This window comes from Centruroides sculpturatus, unplaced genomic scaffold (assembly GCF_000671375.1).
Source record: "Centruroides sculpturatus isolate CEXI.00-Female unplaced genomic scaffold, Cexi_2.0 scaffold18, whole genome shotgun sequence".
Classification (NCBI taxonomy): Eukaryota; Metazoa; Arthropoda; class Arachnida; order Scorpiones; family Buthidae; genus Centruroides; species Centruroides sculpturatus.
The window spans coordinates 547,918-568,584 of record NW_019384302.1 but is presented as its reverse complement, the minus strand read 5'-3'; the positions used below and the strand labels follow the sequence as shown (position 1 = coordinate 568,584).

The 20,667-nt window shown below is 28.9% G+C and overlaps 2 protein-coding genes across 11 annotated transcripts in view; both read right to left on the bottom strand.

The window, feature by feature from the left end:
• Window positions 1-8,878, bottom strand: part of LOC111614186 (transcriptional adapter 2-beta-like) — a 49,466-nt gene extending 40,588 nt beyond the window's left edge. The window contains exons 1-2 of the mRNA XM_023355593.1: window positions 8,403-8,878; window positions 956-1,056 (exon numbers count right to left, since the gene is read on the bottom strand). Of these exons, the coding sequence (XP_023211361.1) occupies window positions 956-1,056; window positions 8,403-8,453 (152 nt within the window). The 5' untranslated portion in view covers window positions 8,454-8,878. The remainder of the gene's footprint in view (window positions 1-955; window positions 1,057-8,402) is intronic.
• Window positions 8,879-9,425: 547 nt separating this feature from the next.
• LOC111614275 (transcriptional adapter 2B-like) overlaps window positions 9,426-20,667 on the bottom strand; it is a 37,761-nt gene continuing 26,519 nt past the window's right edge. For 6 of the 10 annotated variants that reach the window (XR_002754928.1, XR_002754962.1, XR_002754940.1 and 3 more), the window contains 3 exons: window positions 16,943-17,056; window positions 12,151-12,251; window positions 9,812-9,851 (listed from right to left, as the gene is read on the bottom strand). Coding sequence is in view for 2 of the 10 variants with exons in the window: in XM_023355673.1 (XP_023211441.1) it covers window positions 9,773-9,851; window positions 12,151-12,251 (180 nt within the window). In the remaining 8 variants the exon portion in view is untranslated. Of the gene's footprint in view, window positions 9,852-12,150; window positions 12,252-16,942; window positions 17,057-17,572; window positions 17,582-20,667 lie in introns of all 10 variants that reach the window. The other 4 variants (XR_002754956.1, XR_002754971.1, XM_023355673.1 and 1 more) reach the window with 2 other exon arrangements.

Below are 20,667 nucleotides of genomic sequence, written 5' to 3'. Positions count from 1 at the left end.
CTGCTATATCCTCCCTGAAAAAAAAGCATTCTTTTTAATTTTTGCATAAATGCATTTAAAGATAATATTCATTTATATTAATAATATTATTGTATATGAATGAATATTATCTTTAAATATAAATAAATATATATAAATATATTTTATCCAGTAACGAATTTATTAAAAACATTTTTTGAAATATTTTAAATACATAACCTTACATATATATATATATATATATGTAAGGTTATGTATTTAAAAATAAGATATTCAATCATTCAAAATATTTTCTCTGTTTTATGCAGTTGACAATCAATAAACCAAATTGGAAGAAATATAGTAGAAAGAATTTTTAAGTTATTTGAAATTACCATTATTTTCATGAGATTGTAAATATTATGAATCAAACAATAAAATACAATTAGACTTAAATACATTAAATTTTTGTTGTCTCTTAAGTACATATGTGTACATTCCCATATGAGATTTCTTTATTTATGATCCCGATAAAAAACAGAACAAATGTATTTTCAACAAAAGAATAGGATGGAAGAAACAAAATGGCTTTTATTAAAAGAATGCAATGTTATATTATTATATGAACAGAAAATCTTATAAGAAAGTACTATCTGGAAAGAAGAAAATGATTCTATAATACTCCAGATTTAAAAAAAAAAATGACAAAATTGTTATATCTGAAGCCAAAAAGCAGAATTTTACAAACTTTCCATTGTTTACAAGAATCAAGAGTTCAAGGCCTTAGAGCTCTTAAAACAAGAACAGACAAGATAGTTTTGGAATTGAAAATGGTGGCATTTTTTTTGATTATTCAGAAATCTATCAAGGATACAAAATTTTACTCAAACTCTAATTTTAAATGCAAATTTAAGTAAATTTGTGATTGTCAATAAATAAATAAATAATTTACTCTGTCTATAATAGAAATTTTAATATCGTAACGAGGAATAATTACCAATTTCCAAATCCGTAATGTTCGACGGCATCCAAAAGCATCATTTCTTCTTTTGCTTTCCAAGCATTGGGAGACTGAAAGACCGGAACATTACCACAATCCTAAAATATATACATTTTTTAAGTCTATTGGAAATTGTTAAATTTAAGGTAACAATCAAAATTAATAAACTTGTTAAAATATTCAGAATACTTAAGTTGATTATTTTCCATATACATTAATATTTAACAAAGACAGACATTTCTAAATTAAAAATTATTATAATTATAAGAACAAGTTAAATTTCTCTTTGTTTCTACCGCAGTCTCTATATTGCTTTCTATTTGCCAACTTCTTTACTGTACAAGAATTTGAAACATCTAAGACGATTTCTCAATATAGATATTAATATATAATACTAAATAATTTAATCAAAAAAAATATACTGGGTAAACTGAATGGAAAATGATATAAAATAAAAAAATTTTACGTATAAAAATGTTTTTTTTATATATATTGTTCTTAAAAACATTTATATCTCAAATTAATGATGTGCTTTAAAATAATAATCATGAAATTCATATAATTTAATTAATCTGCCACACAATTTTAATGAAATGATCAATCACATCCTAAGTACTAATCTGTTTACATAAAAAAAAAAAAATTCATAATATTCAAAAAATTTAAAATAAGTAAATTACAAACGTTCAGAAAATAATGCCAATTAATTGTTAATAAAAATAACTCGGCCATTTATTACATAAAATAAATTTATGTCTACTAAAAATGTTAAGACTCAAACTGATAGTGTTTATTCCTTAATGAAAGATCAAACCGAATCCTTTGATATGATGGCAAGTGAATTAACCAAGTTTGAGCACATTTTAATTACATTATTAAAAAATGTCTTTCATTCCTAAAAAGATCACAACACTTATAAAAATGCATTTGATCTTGATCTTGTTTTAAAAAGGATCTGATATTTTTAAAGGAGGTTTAAAATTTATGTAAATCGTCAACAATGGATAAGAATTAACTCAATATAAAAGAGCAAACTTAATAAATTTAAATAAATAAAATTAGAAAAAAATTATAAGAAACAGAAAAAGGATTTGAAAAAAAAAAGTGATTTATAAATATTTTTGTTTTGGTATATAGTTTGGTGTAAACTTTTTCATTAATAATGATCTTGTGTTATTCATTGTATTTGCTACCTTGAGTTAAATCTAGACTAAGATGCTACAGGCATGACATCCATTATTATTGTTGGAATAACACCTGCTGCATCTTTTGAAAATAACTAAAACAGATATTTTAAAGATAAAATGAAACTTTATACCTATAAAGTAAAAGCAAAACTTTACATCATTTGCAGACAGAGCAAAAGAGAATATCTAAATAGATCTTAAAAGAACAGTACTGATTTTGTTCCTAGGATCTTTTCAAAGTTTAAATTTCCATCAGATATTTCCAAACTGACTTGAAATTTTTCAGAATGTTATTATTCTCTACCCTAGAATACTAAAATATTATGGGCATACCTGTAGATGAGTTTAGAAAGAAATCTAGCAATTTTAAATTTGCAATTGACATTTCAATTATATTGTTTATGCATAGCCTGTACTAATACACTCCACAAAAATGAAATCGCAACACCATGAACAAATTGCAGGACCTGTAGAGATGACATAGATATGCAAACTTATCATTTGCATATCTCTGTCACTTCTACCAATTGGGTCATGTGATACCCACTTTTGGGCTATAAAAACCAACAGTCGGCTCAGGCCATAAATTCTATTAGCAACAGTTGGTGGCAGCTAAACCTTGAAGAAATGTAGAAAGTGCCTGGGAGATGATAGTGAACCGTATACCACCAGTTAACGGCCAAGAAATAAGATTCATCCTGGAGCCGTGCAACCTCAGTTTGTCAAAGCATGCAGTTGCCACATGTGTTGGGTACAACACGAGTATCATCTGATGATGTGTGGCATGATGGGCACAGGAACATCTGTGAACGTGCCAAAGAAAAAGTGGATCACACTGACGCACGACAGATCATGTAGACCAGTAGATTCACCAAATGGCCCATCGAGAACTGTTCACCGGGACATGTGACATCCAAAGTCACCCTTAGCCGTTGACAAGCACATCTGTATCCACCCAAACCATTCACAACAGGTTGCACAAAGTCAGGCTGCACACATCGCAATTGGCAACCAGATGCCATTAACTGCCCATCATGGTGTCATCATCATCGCAACTGGACAACTGAATGGCATCAAGTATTGTTTATGAATCCCACTTCTGTCTATGGAGGAATAATGGCCATGGATGGGTGTAGCGGTATCCCAGGAAACATAACATGCCAGGCCTTTTTTTCAAGTGTTACACCAGCCCACATATTGAGCATGATGTTTGATCGATGGACAGCCCCAGTGTACAATTCCAGTACTCTGACAGCAGACCAGTATGGCATACAAATTGTGGATCCATGGTTCCACCACCAGTGCAGGCCGCATGTGACACAATGTTCCGGCAAGATAATGCTTGACCACACATCACATGGTAAAATCTCACCAGTCTGAATGGAATTCACATCCATTTCTGGCCAGCAGTCTTGTCATATCTCTCTTCCGTCAAACACCCATGGGACCTTGTCTGACATAAAGAGCACCAGGGACCCTATCACATACCATAGATGACATGCAAACCACAGTGGCATCCACTGTGGTTTGCATGTCATCTATGCAAACCTTAGCAAGGGATACCTTGGGCAACTATTAATCACCTCATTGATACTATGCCTCACTGTATGGCAGTCTGTATATTCATTACCGAATAAACAGGTGTCTAACATACATCTTTGTTTATTCTTTTAATCATTTGCATAATTCTTTCATCTCTGGCAATGTTCGTGTGACTAAGCGCATTCATTCATGGTGTTATGATTTCACTTTTGAGGAGAGTATATTGAACTGTTTAATTTTAATATTCAAATCTAAAACTTTGTTCATTCTGTTGATACTAATTTTGCCTATCTCCATATGCTCTTCTAGCAAAAAATGGAAAATCGTATTTNTTTGTTTTTTTTTCAGTTTTAAGTATTTTTTATGTCTAATTACATTAAAATTAAAAATTGGTTGTTACCAAGGGAGTTAAATAACTAATTACAGTATTGTCAATTTACCCGTCAGCATGGCTTCTACGACTCAACAAAAAACAGTTTCTAAGAAAAGGAAATATATCGATGAAAGAAGGTTATTTAATGAGAAATGGACAGAGGACTATTTTTTTCTTGAGGTGAAAGGTGAGGCACTCTGCCTAATTTGCCACGTTTCAATACCTGTCTTCAAAGAGTATAATTTGAGAAGGCATTATGCACAAAAACATGCTTCCAAATTTGATGCATATCAGGAAATGTGTCGCAAAGACCCAAGTAATGGTACTGAAAAAAGGTCTTATATGTCAACAACAAAAGGTTTTTAGCAATGTTACAACTCAGACAGTCTCCTTTGTGAAGGCTAGTTTTGTAGTCGCAAATTTAATTGCCAAAAAATCAAAACCGTTTTATGATGGCAAGTTTAATAAGGAATGCATGGAAAATGTTGTATATATAATTTGTCCAGACAAGAAAAGTGATATTTCTAAAATCAGTTTGTCTCATCAAACTGTTGCCAAGTGAATTGACGATCTTGGGAAATATATTGAAAGCGATTTGAAAAGTAAAGCCTGAGGGTTTACATTTTATTCTTTGGCCATGGATGAAAGTACTGATGCTACTGATACGGCTCAATTTGCCATTTTTATTAGAAGTATTAATGACGAATATAGTGTAACTGAAGAAATGCTCTCATTAGTGTCATTAAAAGACACGAAAAAATCAAGAAATTTATATGAAGCAGTGAAAAAAATCTTAATGCAATTTTCTTTATCCTTTTCCAATATATCTGGTATAATTACAGATGGGGCCCCAGCTATGATAGGTAAAAAAGAAGGGCTTGTAAAATTAATAGAAAACGATGCCAATGCTGTCGAAAATTCTCGTTTGATGAAGTACCATTGCATACTACACTAAGAAAATTTATGCAGAAAAGCTTTAAAAATAGATAATGTTATGCAAATTGTCATCAAAACTGTGAATTTTATAAGAGCCCAGGGATTATATCATCGTCAATTCCAAGAATTTCTCAAAAATGTTGATGCCGAGTATGGCAATATCGTATACTTTGCAAAAGTAAGGTGGTTCAGTCAAAGACAAATGTTAAAAAGATTTTATGACTTACTTAATGGAATCAAATCTTTTATGACATCGAAAGCAAAATCTGTGCCAGAACAGATTTAGCATTTTTGGTAGATTTGACTGGTCATTTAAATGACTTAAACATGCATCTTTAAGGGAAAAACCAACTTATCAGTGCAATGTTTCAAATCATAAACGCATTCTAGGTAAAACTGAAATTATGGCAGGCCCAATTAAATGAGAACAACTTTTTGCAGTTCAACACATTGTCCAAACATATTCCTAAAAAGGGAAAAAAATATGCAGCCTTACTTTTCGATTTGATACAAGAATTCAAAAATAGATTTTTGGATTTTTGGAAAAATAATCTCAATTTTTGTGTTTTTGCGACTCCATTTACAGTTGATATAGTAATGCTGTCAGCAACTTTTCAAATAGGAATGCATAGAATTGCAATCTGACATCCAACTTAAAGAGAAATTTTATCACGTCTCTTTGTTTGACTTTTATAAATCATACCTACCCAGAGACATATATCCTGCACTGCACAGTCATGCGTTATTCATGTCATCATTGTTTGGAAGCACCTACACATGTGAACAACTATATTCAAGAATGAAGCATACTAAGTGTAAAATTAGAACTAAAATATCAGATGAACACCTTAGGGCTGCCTGAGAATTGCAACTACTACAATTGAACCAGATATTGATGCATTAGTTTCTCAACAACAATGCCAAACATCACATTAGTTTTATGATTTGGACTTACACATAAAATGTATAGAATAATGCCAAATGAATTCCACATTCTGTATTTATAATGAAGAAAGTTCTAATACATTTTAAATATGAAAACTATATATTTTACATTTTTTTTTTTGCTCTTAAGCTAGTTGTGACCCAAAACTCCATAATTTCTTCCAATGTGGCCCAGAGAAACTAAAAGGTTGGACACACCTATTCTAAATGATGCAATGTTAAGATAAATAAATCAATTATAAATGAAAATGTTGAAAAATATATTTTTCTATGTAGATCTTATCTTGAATTATAGTAAACTTATATAGAATTCTTTTCTTTTTTAAGGTTCACTAAATTAATTATTATTTTGTATTTTTACTTCCCCAGCTCTGTTATATATAACAGAGGCAAAGTATGGCAATAGTCAAAAAATGATACCCGAGATTTTTGTACTTTTGGACTTGGGGAACCTTGAAACATTGAGAAATGCAAAAAACTTTGGTGTTTTCTTTATGTATAAATGTTAGTATGTGTGGGAGGCATAATTTTGTTCACCCTCTTTGAAGCTTAATTATTAACTACTGTTCTTTTTGTCAAACATTTCTGAAATTTTGTAGGGAGGTTAGTGTATTAGGGGGATTGATGCTATTAACTTCTGGTGGTTAAAGGTTGGGGGTGGGGAGATAAAGGAGGTCGTAAGTTATATCTCGAGAAGGGTCAGACTTAATGACCATTTTCCTCGTTAGCATTTACAATTCCTTTTTTTAATAAAACCCATCTCTACCCTCAACATTAAGCTTTTTGCCATTTTATAAAAGTTAAAAATATAAAAAGTTTTTTTTAATGAAATATGATAATAGATGGCGCCACGAAAAATTTAAATGTTGCTGGGAAAGATAAGCAACTCGTTGCTGGTTTATTTCTTTGNTATATATTGTATATATATTTTATATATTTACTATATATTGTGTGTAAAAATACCTACTTAGGAAGGAGAATAAAATCACAAAAAACATTATGACAAAGCATTTTACTAATTTAAAAATTTGTACTAACAATTAGAGCTAATTGTAATCTAGCTTTTGTTTGAAAAATAAAAAAACTCAGCTTAGTTTGAATATGTCTAAAAATATTTGAAGTGTATTCTTTATTTGTACTGGATAGAAGAGTGGAGAGTGGAGTTGGCCAAAGATAAAAAAGCTTACATCATTTGTTTAAGTGTAACTTTTAGAACAGAAAAATAAAATAGAAATAAACATGAATTTGTCTTATTTTTTAAACCTTAAAAACCTAAATCAGTAGTTAAGTATTATTACACATGTTCCATTTTAAACACCATTTTTAATTACACCAGAATTTATTTACAAAATAAAAAAAAATTACCTTTTTACACTGTCTATTTACCAATAGCAAGTAACTAAATAAACAATGCAGTTGATAAACTTTTAATTATTTGCCATTCAACATATTCAGAAAGTTAAAATATAGAACTAACATTCTGAATTCTAAAATTAATATTTATATAAAATTCTGAAGCCTTCAGAGTTCAAAATTCTTAATCAAATAAATAAATAAATATGTCAAATAATAATATAATGAATTTTCAAAATTTTAAAATAAAGAGAAAAATAACAAAAACAATTGTAGATAGAAAAATATATAAATTTCTTAAAAGCAACATTTTAATAAAAAGAATTAAAAAATATTAAAGATTTTATAATTTGTTGTTAATATATGACAAAGTTTAGACTTTTTCCAAACATTTTTAGTATAATTAACATCAAAATGATAGATATTATTAGTATAATGTTTAAATCGTTATCCAAATTATTTTGAGGCTTGAAAAAAATTGAGCTAAACGGAAATTCAAAATTGTAAGGTCTTTTTGACTGTATATTTAGTGATCTTCAGAAAAGTAAATTAAAATGTACAGTACATCAATGTTATTGTTCAAATATCTGATAATATTTAAACTCAGAATACATGAAGTCAAGTTCACAAATAGAACTAAACTCTCAACTGGACTAAATTCTATCTGTAAATCCAAATCATACATATAGACAGTAATAATTTACAACAAAAGTTAAAAATTTAATTTTTAGCTTACGTATTATCAATATAAGATAATTCAACTGCCAAATTATATTTGTTCGTGCAAATTTTTAGCATGACATTCATGTGTTAAGCAAAAATGTAGTCATATATAGAGTCTGTAAATATTGAATAAACAGTCAGAAAGCCTTAATTTCTTATCCTGTACAATTTGTTATTATATTAAATTACGTACGGAAGATTCATTTAAACATAAAACAGATAGATTGTCTTTTTTTCATGAGATAAAATATGAAATAGTATGATTTAAACTTATACAATCCTTCTTGAAAGGCAAAAAGTAAAATTGGTCAACGATAAAAACAATGAAACAACTTTTCTACAAGAATGCTAAAAAAAATATAAAAAACAAATGACATGTACTAACTAGTTCATTTTCTCCCTTTCTTTTCTTTTTATTGGAGAGCTTGTCATTCATCGTGAAATCAAGTTTAATAAGGTTTCCTTGCCCTCCTTGATCTTTGTTAATATCTTCCTAATCCTTAAGAAAAACTTGAATCATGAATATATACTACCTTGAATTTTGCATTAATCCTGTAATTATTTTATATTTAAAACTGTTAATAATTTATGTGGTAGAAGCAAAGTGAATAAGCATATTTCATGTTGATTCTAAACACATTCAACATTCTGTTTTGCATTTTCAGTAATTTTATGGCTTTGAAAAAATATCAAAAAACTTACCGATTTAATTAGAAAATAACATTTTCAGTTAATTCTATTACTGTTTACGATTCTCGGTTTAATACACAGGAACAAAAGTTTAAAATTAAAAACGACACAAAATCCACCGTATAAAAATTTAGACATAGAATTATTGAAAATGTTATTGTTCTAAATAACTAGTAATTTATGATTCTTTTCCAAAAGATGTAACTTTATTGAAATTGTAAGCTTACAAATCAATAAACTAATAAATTTCATATATTAAATTAAAATTCATGCNATTCATAATATTCAAAAAATTTAAAATAAGTAAATTACAAACGTTCAGAAAATAATGCCAATTAATTGTTAATAAAAATAACTCGGCCATTTATTACATAAAATAAATTTATGTCTACTAAAAATGTTAAGACTCAAACTGATAGTGTTTATTCCTTAATGAAAGATCAAACCGAATCCTTTGATATGATGGCAAGTGAATTAACCAAGTTTGAGCACATTTTAATTACATTATTAAAAAATGTCTTTCATTCCTAAAAAGATCACAACACTTATAAAAATGCATTTGATCTTGATCTTGTTTTAAAAAGGATCTGATATTTTTAAAGGAGGTTTAAAATTTATTATTAATATTCTTGAATATTCTAAATTAACATATAATCACTTTTAAATTTCAATTTTGTGATATTCTGCAAATTATCTGTAAAAGGTAAACATTTTTTTAACAACTAATTCAAAACTATTATCTATTTCCTATTATTTACTTTGAAGCAAGTTATTTTAGTTTTTAATATCCTTTTTCAACAATTTATTTGTTTGTTGTTGATTATTCTAATTGTTTGACCATGAAATAGTAAATGAACAGTTATCCTTTAATGCTGAAAAGTTAAAAAAACTTTTTAGCTTCATTTCTTTACTATTTTCATTGTAATTTACTGAATTATCAATTTGGGTAATTCCTCTTGTAATATCTACTAAACTGGTTTCTTATAATTGTATCCCACAATAAAATATTTTTAAAATTGATTTTACTGTGTTGTGCCTGTATCATTATCAACTTGTGAAAATATTTTAAAAACTCAAAAAAAAAAAATAATAATAATAATTACCATCAGCAGTTTTTCCATTTACACTTTCTGCTATATCCTCCCTGAAAAAAAAGCATTCTTTTTAATTTTTGCATAAATGCATTTAAAGATAATATTCATTTATATTAATAATANTAAGAATTAACTCAATATAAAAGAGCAAACTTAATAAATTTAAATAAATAAAATTAGAAAAAAATTATAAGAAACAGAAAAAGGATTTGAAAAAAAAAAGTGATTTATAAATATTTTTGTTTTGGTATATAGTTTGGTGTAAACTTTTTCATTAATAATGATCTTGTGTTATTCATTGTATTTGCTACCTTGAGTTAAATCTAGACTAAGATGCTACAGGCATGACATCCATTATTATTGTTGGAATAACACCTGCTGCATCTTTTGAAAATAACTAAAACAGATATTTTAAAGATAAAATGAAACTTTATACCTATAAAGTAAAAGCAAAACTTTACATCATTTGCAGACAGAGCAAAAGAGAATATCTAAATAGATCTTAAAAGAACAGTACTGATTTTGTTCCTAGGATCTTTTCAAAGTTTAAATTTCCATCAGATATTTCCAAACTGACTTGAAATTTTTCAGAATGTTATTATTCTCTACCCTAGAATACTAAAATATTATGGGCATACCTGTAGATGAGTTTAGAAAGAAATCTAGCAATTTTAAATTTGCAATTGACATTTCAATTATATTGTTTATGCATAGCCTGTACTAATACACTCCACAAAAATGAAATCGCAACACCATGAACAAATTGCAGGACTTGTAGAGATGACATAGATATGCAAACTTATCATTTGCATATCTCTGTCACTTCTACCAATTGGGTCATGTGATACCCACTTTTGGGCTATAAAAACCAACAGTCGGCTCAGGCCATAAATTCTATTAGCAACAGTTGGTGGCAGCTAAACCTTGAAGAAATGTAGAAAGTGCCTGGGAGATGATAGTGAACCGTATACCACCAGTTAACGGCCAAGAAATAAGATTCATCCTGGAGCCGTGCAACCTCAGTTTGTCAAAGCATGCAGTTGCCACATGTGTTGGGTACAACACGAGTATCATCTGATGATGTGTGGCATGATGGGCACAGGAACATCTGTGAACGTGCCAAAGAAAAAGTGGATCACACTGACGCACGACAGATCATGTAAACCAGTAGATTCACCAAATGGCCCATCGAGAACTGTTCACCGGGACATGTGACATCCAAAGTCACCCTTAGCCGTTGACAAGCACATCTGTATCCACCCAAACCATTCACAACAGGTTGCACAAAGTCAGGCTGCACACATCGCAATTGGCAACCAGATGCCATTAACTGCCCATCATGGTGTCATCATCATCGCAACTGGACAACTGAATGGCATCAAGTATTGTTTATGAATCCCACTTCTGTCTATGGAGGAATAATGGCCATGGATGGGTGTGGCGGTATCCCAGGAAACATAACATGCCAGGCCTTTTTTTCAAGTGTTACACCAGCCCACATATTGAGCATGATGTTTGATCGATGGACAGCCCCAGTGTACAATTCCAGTACTCTGACAGCAGACCAGTATGGCATACAAATTGTGGATCCATGGTTCCACCACCAGTGCAGGCCGCATGTGACACAATGTTCCGGCAAGATAATGCTTGACCACACATCACATGGTAAAATCTCACCAGTCTGAATGGAAATAAACCAAATTGGAAGAAATATAGTAGAAAGAATTTTTAAGTTATTTGAAATTACCATTATTTTCATGAGATTGTAAATATTATGAATCAAACAATAAAATACAATTAGACTTAAATACATTAAATTTTTGTTGTCTCTTAAGTACATATGTGTACATTCCCATATGAGATTTCTTTATTTATGATCCCGATAAAAAACAGAACAAATGTATTTTCAACAAAAGAATAGGATGGAAGAAACAAAATGGCTTTTATTAAAAGAATGCAATGTTATATTATTATATGAACAGAAAATCTTATAAGAAAGTACTATCTGGAAAGAAGAAAATGATTCTATAATACTCCAGATTTAAAAAAAAAAATGACAAAATTGTTATATCTGAAGCCAAAAAGCAGAATTTTACAAACTTTCCATTGTTTACAAGAATCAAGAGTTCAAGGCCTTAGAGCTCTTAAAACAAGAACAGACAAGATAGTTTTGGAATTGAAAATGGTGGCATTTTTTTTGATTATTCAGAAATCTATCAAGGATACAAAATTTTACTCAAACTCTAATTTTAAATGCAAATTTAAGTAAATTTGTGATTGTCAATAAATAAATAAATAATTTACTCTGTCTATAATAGAAATTTTAATATCGTAACGAGGAATAATTACCAATTTCCAAATCCGTAATGTTCGACGGCATCCAAAAGCATCATTTCTTCTTTTGCTTTCCAAGCATTGGGAGACTGAAAGACCGGAACATTACCACAATCCTAAAATATATACATTTTTTAAGTCTATTGGAAATTGTTAAATTTAAGGTAACAATCAAAATTAATAAACTTGTTAAAATATTCAGAATACTTAAGTTGATTATTTTCCATATACATTAATATTTAACAAAGACAGACATTTCTAAATTAAAAATTATTATAATTATAAGAACAAGTTAAATTTCTCTTTGTTTCTACCGCAGTCTCTATATTGCTTTCTATTTGCCAACTTCTTTACTGTACAAGAATTTGAAACATCTAAGACGATTTCTCAATATAGATATTAATATATAATACTAAATAATTTAATCAAAAAAAATATACTGGGTAAACTGAATGGAAAATGATATAAAATAAAAAAATTTTACGTATAAAAATGTTTTTTTTATATATATTGTTCTTAAAAACATTTATATCTCAAATTAATGATGTGCTTTAAAATAATAATCATGAAATTCATATAATTTAATTAATCTGCCACACAATTTTAATGAAATGATCAATCACATCCTAAGTACTAATCTGTTTACATAAAAAAAAAAAAATTCATAATATTCAAAAAATTTAAAATAAGTAAATTACAAACGTTCAGAAAATAATGCCAATTAATTGTTAATAAAAATAACTCGGCCATTTATTACATAAAATAAATTTATGTCTACTAAAAATGTTAAGACTCAAACTGATAGTGTTTATTCCTTAATGAAAGATCAAACCGAATCCTTTGATATGATGGCAAGTGAATTAACCAAGTTTGAGCACATTTTAATTACATTATTAAAAAATGTCTTTCATTCCTAAAAAGATCACAACACTTATAAAAATGCATTTGATCTTGATCTTGTTTTAAAAAGGATCTGATATTTTTAAAGGAGGTTTAAAATTTATGTAAATCGTCAACAATGGATAAGAATTAACTCAATATAAAAGAGCAAACTTAATAAATTTAAATAAATAAAATTAGAAAAAAATTATAAGAAACAGAAAAAGGATTTGAAAAAAAAAAGTGATTTATAAATATTTTTGTTTTGGTATATAGTTTGGTGTAAACTTTTTCATTAATAATGATCTTGTGTTATTCATTGTATTTGCTACCTTGAGTTAAATCTAGACTAAGATGCTACAGGCATGACATCCATTATTATTGTTGGAATAACACCTGCTGCATCTTTTGAAAATAACTAAAACAGATATTTTAAAGATAAAATGAAACTTTATACCTATAAAGTAAAAGCAAAACTTTACATCATTTGCAGACAGAGCAAAAGAGAATATCTAAATAGATCTTAAAAGAACAGTACTGATTTTGTTCCTAGGATCTTTTCAAAGTTTAAATTTCCATCAGATATTTCCAAACTGACTTGAAATTTTTCAGAATGTTATTATTCTCTACCCTAGAATACTAAAATATTATGGGCATACCTGTAGATGAGTTTAGAAAGAAATCTAGCAATTTTAAATTTGCAATTGACATTTCAATTATATTGTTTATGCATAGCCTGTACTAATACACTCCACAAAAATGAAATCGCAACACCATGAACAAATTGCAGGACCTGTAGAGATGACATAGATATGCAAACTTATCATTTGCATATCTCTGTCACTTCTACCAATTGGGTCATGTGATACCCACTTTTGGGCTATAAAAACCAACAGTCGGCTCAGGCCATAAATTCTATTAGCAACAGTTGGTGGCAGCTAAACCTTGAAGAAATGTAGAAAGTGCCTGGGAGATGATAGTGAACCGTATACCACCAGTTAACGGCCAAGAAATAAGATTCATCCTGGAGCCGTGCAACCTCAGTTTGTCAAAGCATGCAGTTGCCACATGTGTTGGGTACAACACGAGTATCATCTGATGATGTGTGGCATGATGGGCACAGGAACATCTGTGAACGTGCCAAAGAAAAAGTGGATCACACTGACGCACGACAGATCATGTAAACCAGTAGATTCACCAAATGGCCCATCGAGAACTGTTCACCGGGACATGTGACATCCAAAGTCACCCTTAGCCGTTGACAAGCACATCTGTATCCACCCAAACCATTCACAACAGGTTGCACAAAGTCAGGCTGCACACATCGCAATTGGCAACCAGATGCCATTAACTGCCCATCATGGTGTCATCATCATCGCAACTGGACAACTGAATGGCATCAAGTATTGTTTATGAATCCCACTTCTGTCTATGGAGGAATAATGGCCATGGATGGGTGTGGCGGTATCCCAGGAAACATAACATGCCAGGCCTTTTTTTCAAGTGTTACACCAGCCCACATATTGAGCATGATGTTTGATCGATGGACAGCCCCAGTGTACAATTCCAGTACTCTGACAGCAGACCAGTATGGCATACAAATTGTGGATCCATGGTTCCACCACCAGTGCAGGCCGCATGTGACACAATGTTCCGGCAAGATAATGCTTGACCACACATCACATGGTAAAATCTCATCAGTCTGAATGGAATTCACATCCATTTCTGGCCAGCAGTCTTGTCATATCTCTCTTCCGTCAAACATCCATGGGACCTTGTCTGACATAAAGAGCACCAGGGACCCTATCACATACCATAGATGACATGCAAACCACAGTGGATGCAGCTTAGCAAGGGATACCTTGGGCAACTATTAATCACCTCATTGATACTATGCCTCACTGTATGGCAGTCTGTATATTCATTACCGAATAAACAGGTGTCTAACATACATGTTTGTTTATTCTTTTAATTATTTGCATAATTCTTTCATCTCTGGCAATGTTCGTGTGACTAAGCGCATTCATTCATGGTGTTATGATTTCACTTTTGAGGAGAGTATATTGAACTGTTTAATTTTAATATTCAAATCTAAAACTTTGTTCATTCTGCTGATACTAATTTTGCCTATCTCCATATGCTCTTCTAGCAAAAAATGGAAAATCGTATTTTCAATTACATAACAGAAATTTATCCAACTTATTATAAATTATTTTTTGTTTTAAATGACTCAAAAAAGTATATTATTATGTAAATTAAACTTTCATAATTTTAAAGTAAAACAATTTGAGATTTTCTATCCTTAACACACTTCTCAGTTTCCAACTGAACTCAACAGAATTTAGAAGCTGTTTTAGCTACTTACCTATATATTGTATATATATTTTATATATTATATATTTACTATATATTGTGTGTAAAAATACCTACTTAGGAAGGAGAATAAAATCACAAAAAACATTATGACAAAGCATTTTACTAATTTAAAAATTTGTACTAACAATTAGAGCTAATTGTAATCTAGCTTTTGTTTGAAAAATAAAAAAACTCAGCTTAGTTTGAATATGTCTAAAAATATTTGAAGTGTATTCTTTATTTGTACTGGATAGAAGAGTGGAGAGTGGAGTTGGCCAAAGATAAAAAAGCTTACATCATTTGTTTAAGTGTAACTTTTAGAACAGAAAAATAAAATAGAAATAAACATGAATTTGTCTTATTTTTTAAACCTTAAAAACCTAAATCAGTAGTTAAGTATTATTACACATGTTCCATTTTAAACACCATTTTTAATTACACCAGAATTTATTTACAAAATAAAAAAAAATTACCTTTTTACACTGTCTATTTACCAATAGCAAGTAACTAAATAAACAATGCAGTTGATAAACTTTTAATTATTTGCCATTCAACATATTCAGAAAGTTAAAATATAGAACTAACATTCTGAATTCTAAAATTAATATTTATATAAAATTCTGAAGCCTTCAGAGTTCAAAATTCTTAATCAAATAAATAAATAAATAAATATGTCAAATAATAATATAATGAATTTTCAAAATTTTAAAATAAAGAGAAAAATAACAAAAACAATTGTAGATAGAAAAATATATAAATTTCTTAAAAGCAACATTTTAATAAAAAGAATTAAAAAATATTAAAGATTTTATAATTTGTTGTTAATATATGACAAAGTTTAGACTTTTTGCAAACATTTTTAGTATAATTAACATCAAAATGATAGATATTATTAGTATAATGTTTAAATCGTTATCCAAATTATTTTGAGGCTTGAAAAAAATTGAGCTAAACGGAAATTCAAAATTGTAAGGTCTTTTTGACTGTATATTTAGTGATCTTCAGAAAAGTAAATTAAAATGTACAGTACATCAATGTTATTGTTCAAATATCTGATAATATTTAAACTCAGAATACATGAAGTCAAGTTCACAAATAGAACTAAACTCTCAACTGGACTAAATTCTATCTGTAAATCCAAATCATACATATAGACAGTAATAATTTACAACAAAAGTTAAAAATTTAATTTTTAGCTTACGTATTATCAATATAAGATAATTCAACTGCCAAATTATATTTGTTCGTGCAAATTTTTAGCATGACATTCATGTGTTAAGCAAAAATGTAATCATATATAGAGTCTGTAAATATTGAATAAACAGTCAGAAAGCCTTAATTTCTTATCCTGTACAATTTGTTATTATATTAAATTACATACAGAAGATTCATTTAAACATAAAACAGATAGATTGTCTTTTTTTCATGAGATAAAATATGAAATAGTATGATTTAAACTTATACAATCCTTCTTGAAAGGCAAAAAGTAAAATTGGTCAACGATAAAAACAATGAAACAACTTTTCTACAAGAATGCTAAAAAAAATATAAAAAACAAATGACATGTACTAACTAGTTCATTTTCTCCCTTTCTTTTCTTTTTATTGGAGAGCTTGTCATTCATCGTGAAATCAAGTTTAATAAGGTTTCCTTGCCCTCCTTGATCTTTGTTAATATCTTCCTAATCCTTAAGAAAAACTTGAATCATGAATATATACTACCTTGAATTTTGCATTAATCCTGTAATTATTTTATATTTAAAACTGTTAATAATTTATGTGGTAGAAGCAAAGTGAATAAGCATATTTCATGTTGATTCTAAACACATTCAACATTCTGTTTTGCATTTTCAGTAATTTTATGGCTTTGAAAAAATATCAAAAAACTTACCGATTTAATTAGAAAATAACATTTTCAGTTAATTCTATTACTGTTTACGATTCTCGGTTTAATACACAGGAACAAAAGTTTAAAATTAAAAACGACACAAAATCCACCGTATAAAAATTTAGACATAGAATTATTGAAAATGTTATTGTTCTAAATAACTAGTAATTTATGATTCTTTTCCAAAAGATGTAACTTTATTGAAATTGTAAGCTTACAAATCAATAAACTAATAAATTTCATATATTAAATTAAAATTCATGCTTTTATTTATGGAAATTATAAAAATTCAATATAAATTTAAAATATTAAATACCATTTTCCACTGATTTGCACAAAGGAAATAATATTTATTAGATATGAATTAAAAGAAAACAAATTTTCTTGTTTTCGAATAATCAATTAGATTACATGAAATGAATTTAATTATAATTTAATTTAAATAAATATTTATTCCAATGCTTATCAAATTTAAAATATCTTTCAAATAAAGTTATGCATTTTTATATTTATATATTTTACCTTATGGATTTGTCTTGTGACAAATTCTAGAGAATAAAATTATTTGCAATAAAAATCATCACTTCAGTTGTAAATAATTATAATTTTAAATGATTACTACACAAATAAACTCTGTTTCATAAATTAACTTTCCATTTTTGACAATTTTGAAAAATAAATTCTTTAATTCAAGTTTATTTTTATATGCTTTAAGTATTTATAGCTAATAATTTATTTATGCATAAATAATTTGCTTATAATTTTTTCTTATTGATATATAATGACAACTTTGAATAATATTTTTTCTTAAAAACAATGCATAACTTTATATTTTACATAATTTTTAATATTAACAACAAAATCTACTTTATATATATATATATATATATATATATATATAGGTAATTTTATAATATAAACAATATATACAAATAAATGCAATATAAAAATAGAAATTTTAATGAAATTTAATTTATGTCCACCAGCTATAATATTTACAAGATTCCAGAATTAGATTCACTTGTTAAATATTTCTAAATCATAACTTACTTAGTTAAACTCTCATAATATGCAAATTGACTAGCTTAAGACACCAGAAATAAAATTAAGTTTAAGCATGAACACACAGTAAATAGTGATTTTTGAAATCTTACAATGAACTATAATGTATTTGGAGATTAAATCTGTAAGTGAAATGAAATTTCTATCAGTGTAAATAGAAATTTTGGAGCTGTTGTATTATTAATAACAATCAAGAAAAGTATATATTTTAATCAAGTTAACCATAGACCAGTTGAAAGATGAAAAAAAAACTTAGTTTCACACTTTTTTATTCAAAGATTCATATTCATTTTGTACAGATGCATTTCAACATATTGTCCTCATGTTCAGGATCTACCCTGGTTTATATTTAGGTAACTATAATTGTATCAGCTCACACTTCCAGGGGTATGTTGTAATTTTGTTCTATTTAATCTATGTACGCATGATGTATATGCATTGTTATTGTATTACTGTGTCCGTGTTTGTTCTGTTTGCACAGTGTATTGGGTACTCTATGTGTAGCGCTAGACATACCCCTTTTGGTTGAAAATGGTTCCCAGCCAGGCATCATGAGATCCCTCCCACTCTATCCTTCTCACCTGTCCTTTCCCCCTCTTTCTCCTGCCCTCCTCCCTCTCCTTTACCTTTATTCCCCCATCTATCCTTGGCTATACCAGTGGGTAAGGCCTTCTCTCTTTATCTAGTATTGTCCTCTTCAGCTAAAAAAGACAAAAATCTTAATGTTTAGGTATATAAGATTATAAAAACATAAATTATACAAAACAAGTNAATCTATGTACACATGATGTATATGCATTGTTATTGTATTACTGTGTCTGTGTTTGTTCTGTTTGCACAATGTATTGGGTACTCTATGTGTAGCGCTAGACATACCCCTTTTGGTTGAAAATGGTTCCCAGCCAGGCATCATGAGATCCCTCCCATTCTGTCCTTCTCACCTGTCCTTTCCCCCCTCTTTCTCCTGCCCTCCTCCTTCTCCTTTATCTTTATTCCCCCATATATCCTTGGCTATACCAGTGGGTAAGGCCTTCTCTCTTTATCTAGTATTGTCCTCTTCAGCTAAAAAAGACAAAAACCTTAATGTTTAGGTATATAAGATTATAAAAACATAAATTATACAAAACAAGTTTTTTGACATAGAGAGGACAATATGTTGTCCTCCTTAAATTTGTCAACTTGACAAATTTATGTTTTTAGAATATTGTATACCTAAACTTTAAGATTTTTGTCTTTTTTAGCCGAAGAGGCCATATGTTGAAATGCATCTGTACAAAATGAATATGAATCTATGAATAAAAAAGTGTGAAATTGAGTTCTTTTCATCTTTCAGTTGGTCTAATGTTAACTTGATTAAAATATATACTTTATTTAATTCTTATTAATAAAATATCTATTTAAGAAATTTAATGACATTCAACTAATTTATTAAAAAACTGATTTTGAATAGCTTTATTTGATTCTTTATATTTATTCTCTATACTTAATTTAATCAGCTTTTATTTCTTATTTTAACAAAATTAATTTTAAAGTGATATGTTCCAATGTACAGTCGACCCCCCTATAATTACGGTCCGTATAATTACGATTCCTATAAAACTACGAAAAAATATACGTATTTTGGAAATGTTGAGTCGGATTAGTGTAGAATCGATTAATTTTATGGAAGAAAACCTTTCAATCAGCCGTAGTCCGTAAACTTGACACGTGTCGGGCTGTGATTGGAACGACTTGTAAGAAATCGGATTCCTAATAAATTGGAACGTATCTATATCTTATAGGGGGGTCGACTGTACTCTTTCTGTCCCTGTGAGCTCTAAGAAGACCTTTTCTCACAAGCCTGTTATGGGTTTGGCCAGCCCATGGTGTGGAATGGGGACTGATGTATTTGGATGGACCATGTCCAAAAAATTCTTGGGAATTTTCAACTCATCCAGATACAATCCTGGGTGTCCCAGAGCAATAGATGACAAACAATCTGCCAGATTAAGTTGGACTATAATAAGGCTACTATTTAATACTTAAATATTAAGTAATTTTGCTCCATCTGATCTTCTGATTCTAGAACTAGAATGGATTCTCAATCTATCGTTCGTTTTCCCACAATGTTCATTCTGTATTTTAACTGAAAGAAAAAGTTATCCCATATTAATCGTTTTATTCACAATAGAAGGTGCTAAATTGAAACACTGATTTTGTGTACTAAAAATAAGAGCATGTCAAATTTAACAGTTAAACTCTTTGACTGCAACTAACCAGTTTTTATTATGATTTTTGGCTACTTTTTGTTTACTGCTTTAGAAAGTACTGTACTTTATTGGTGACATTTCCTCTTAAAGCCTGGCAACA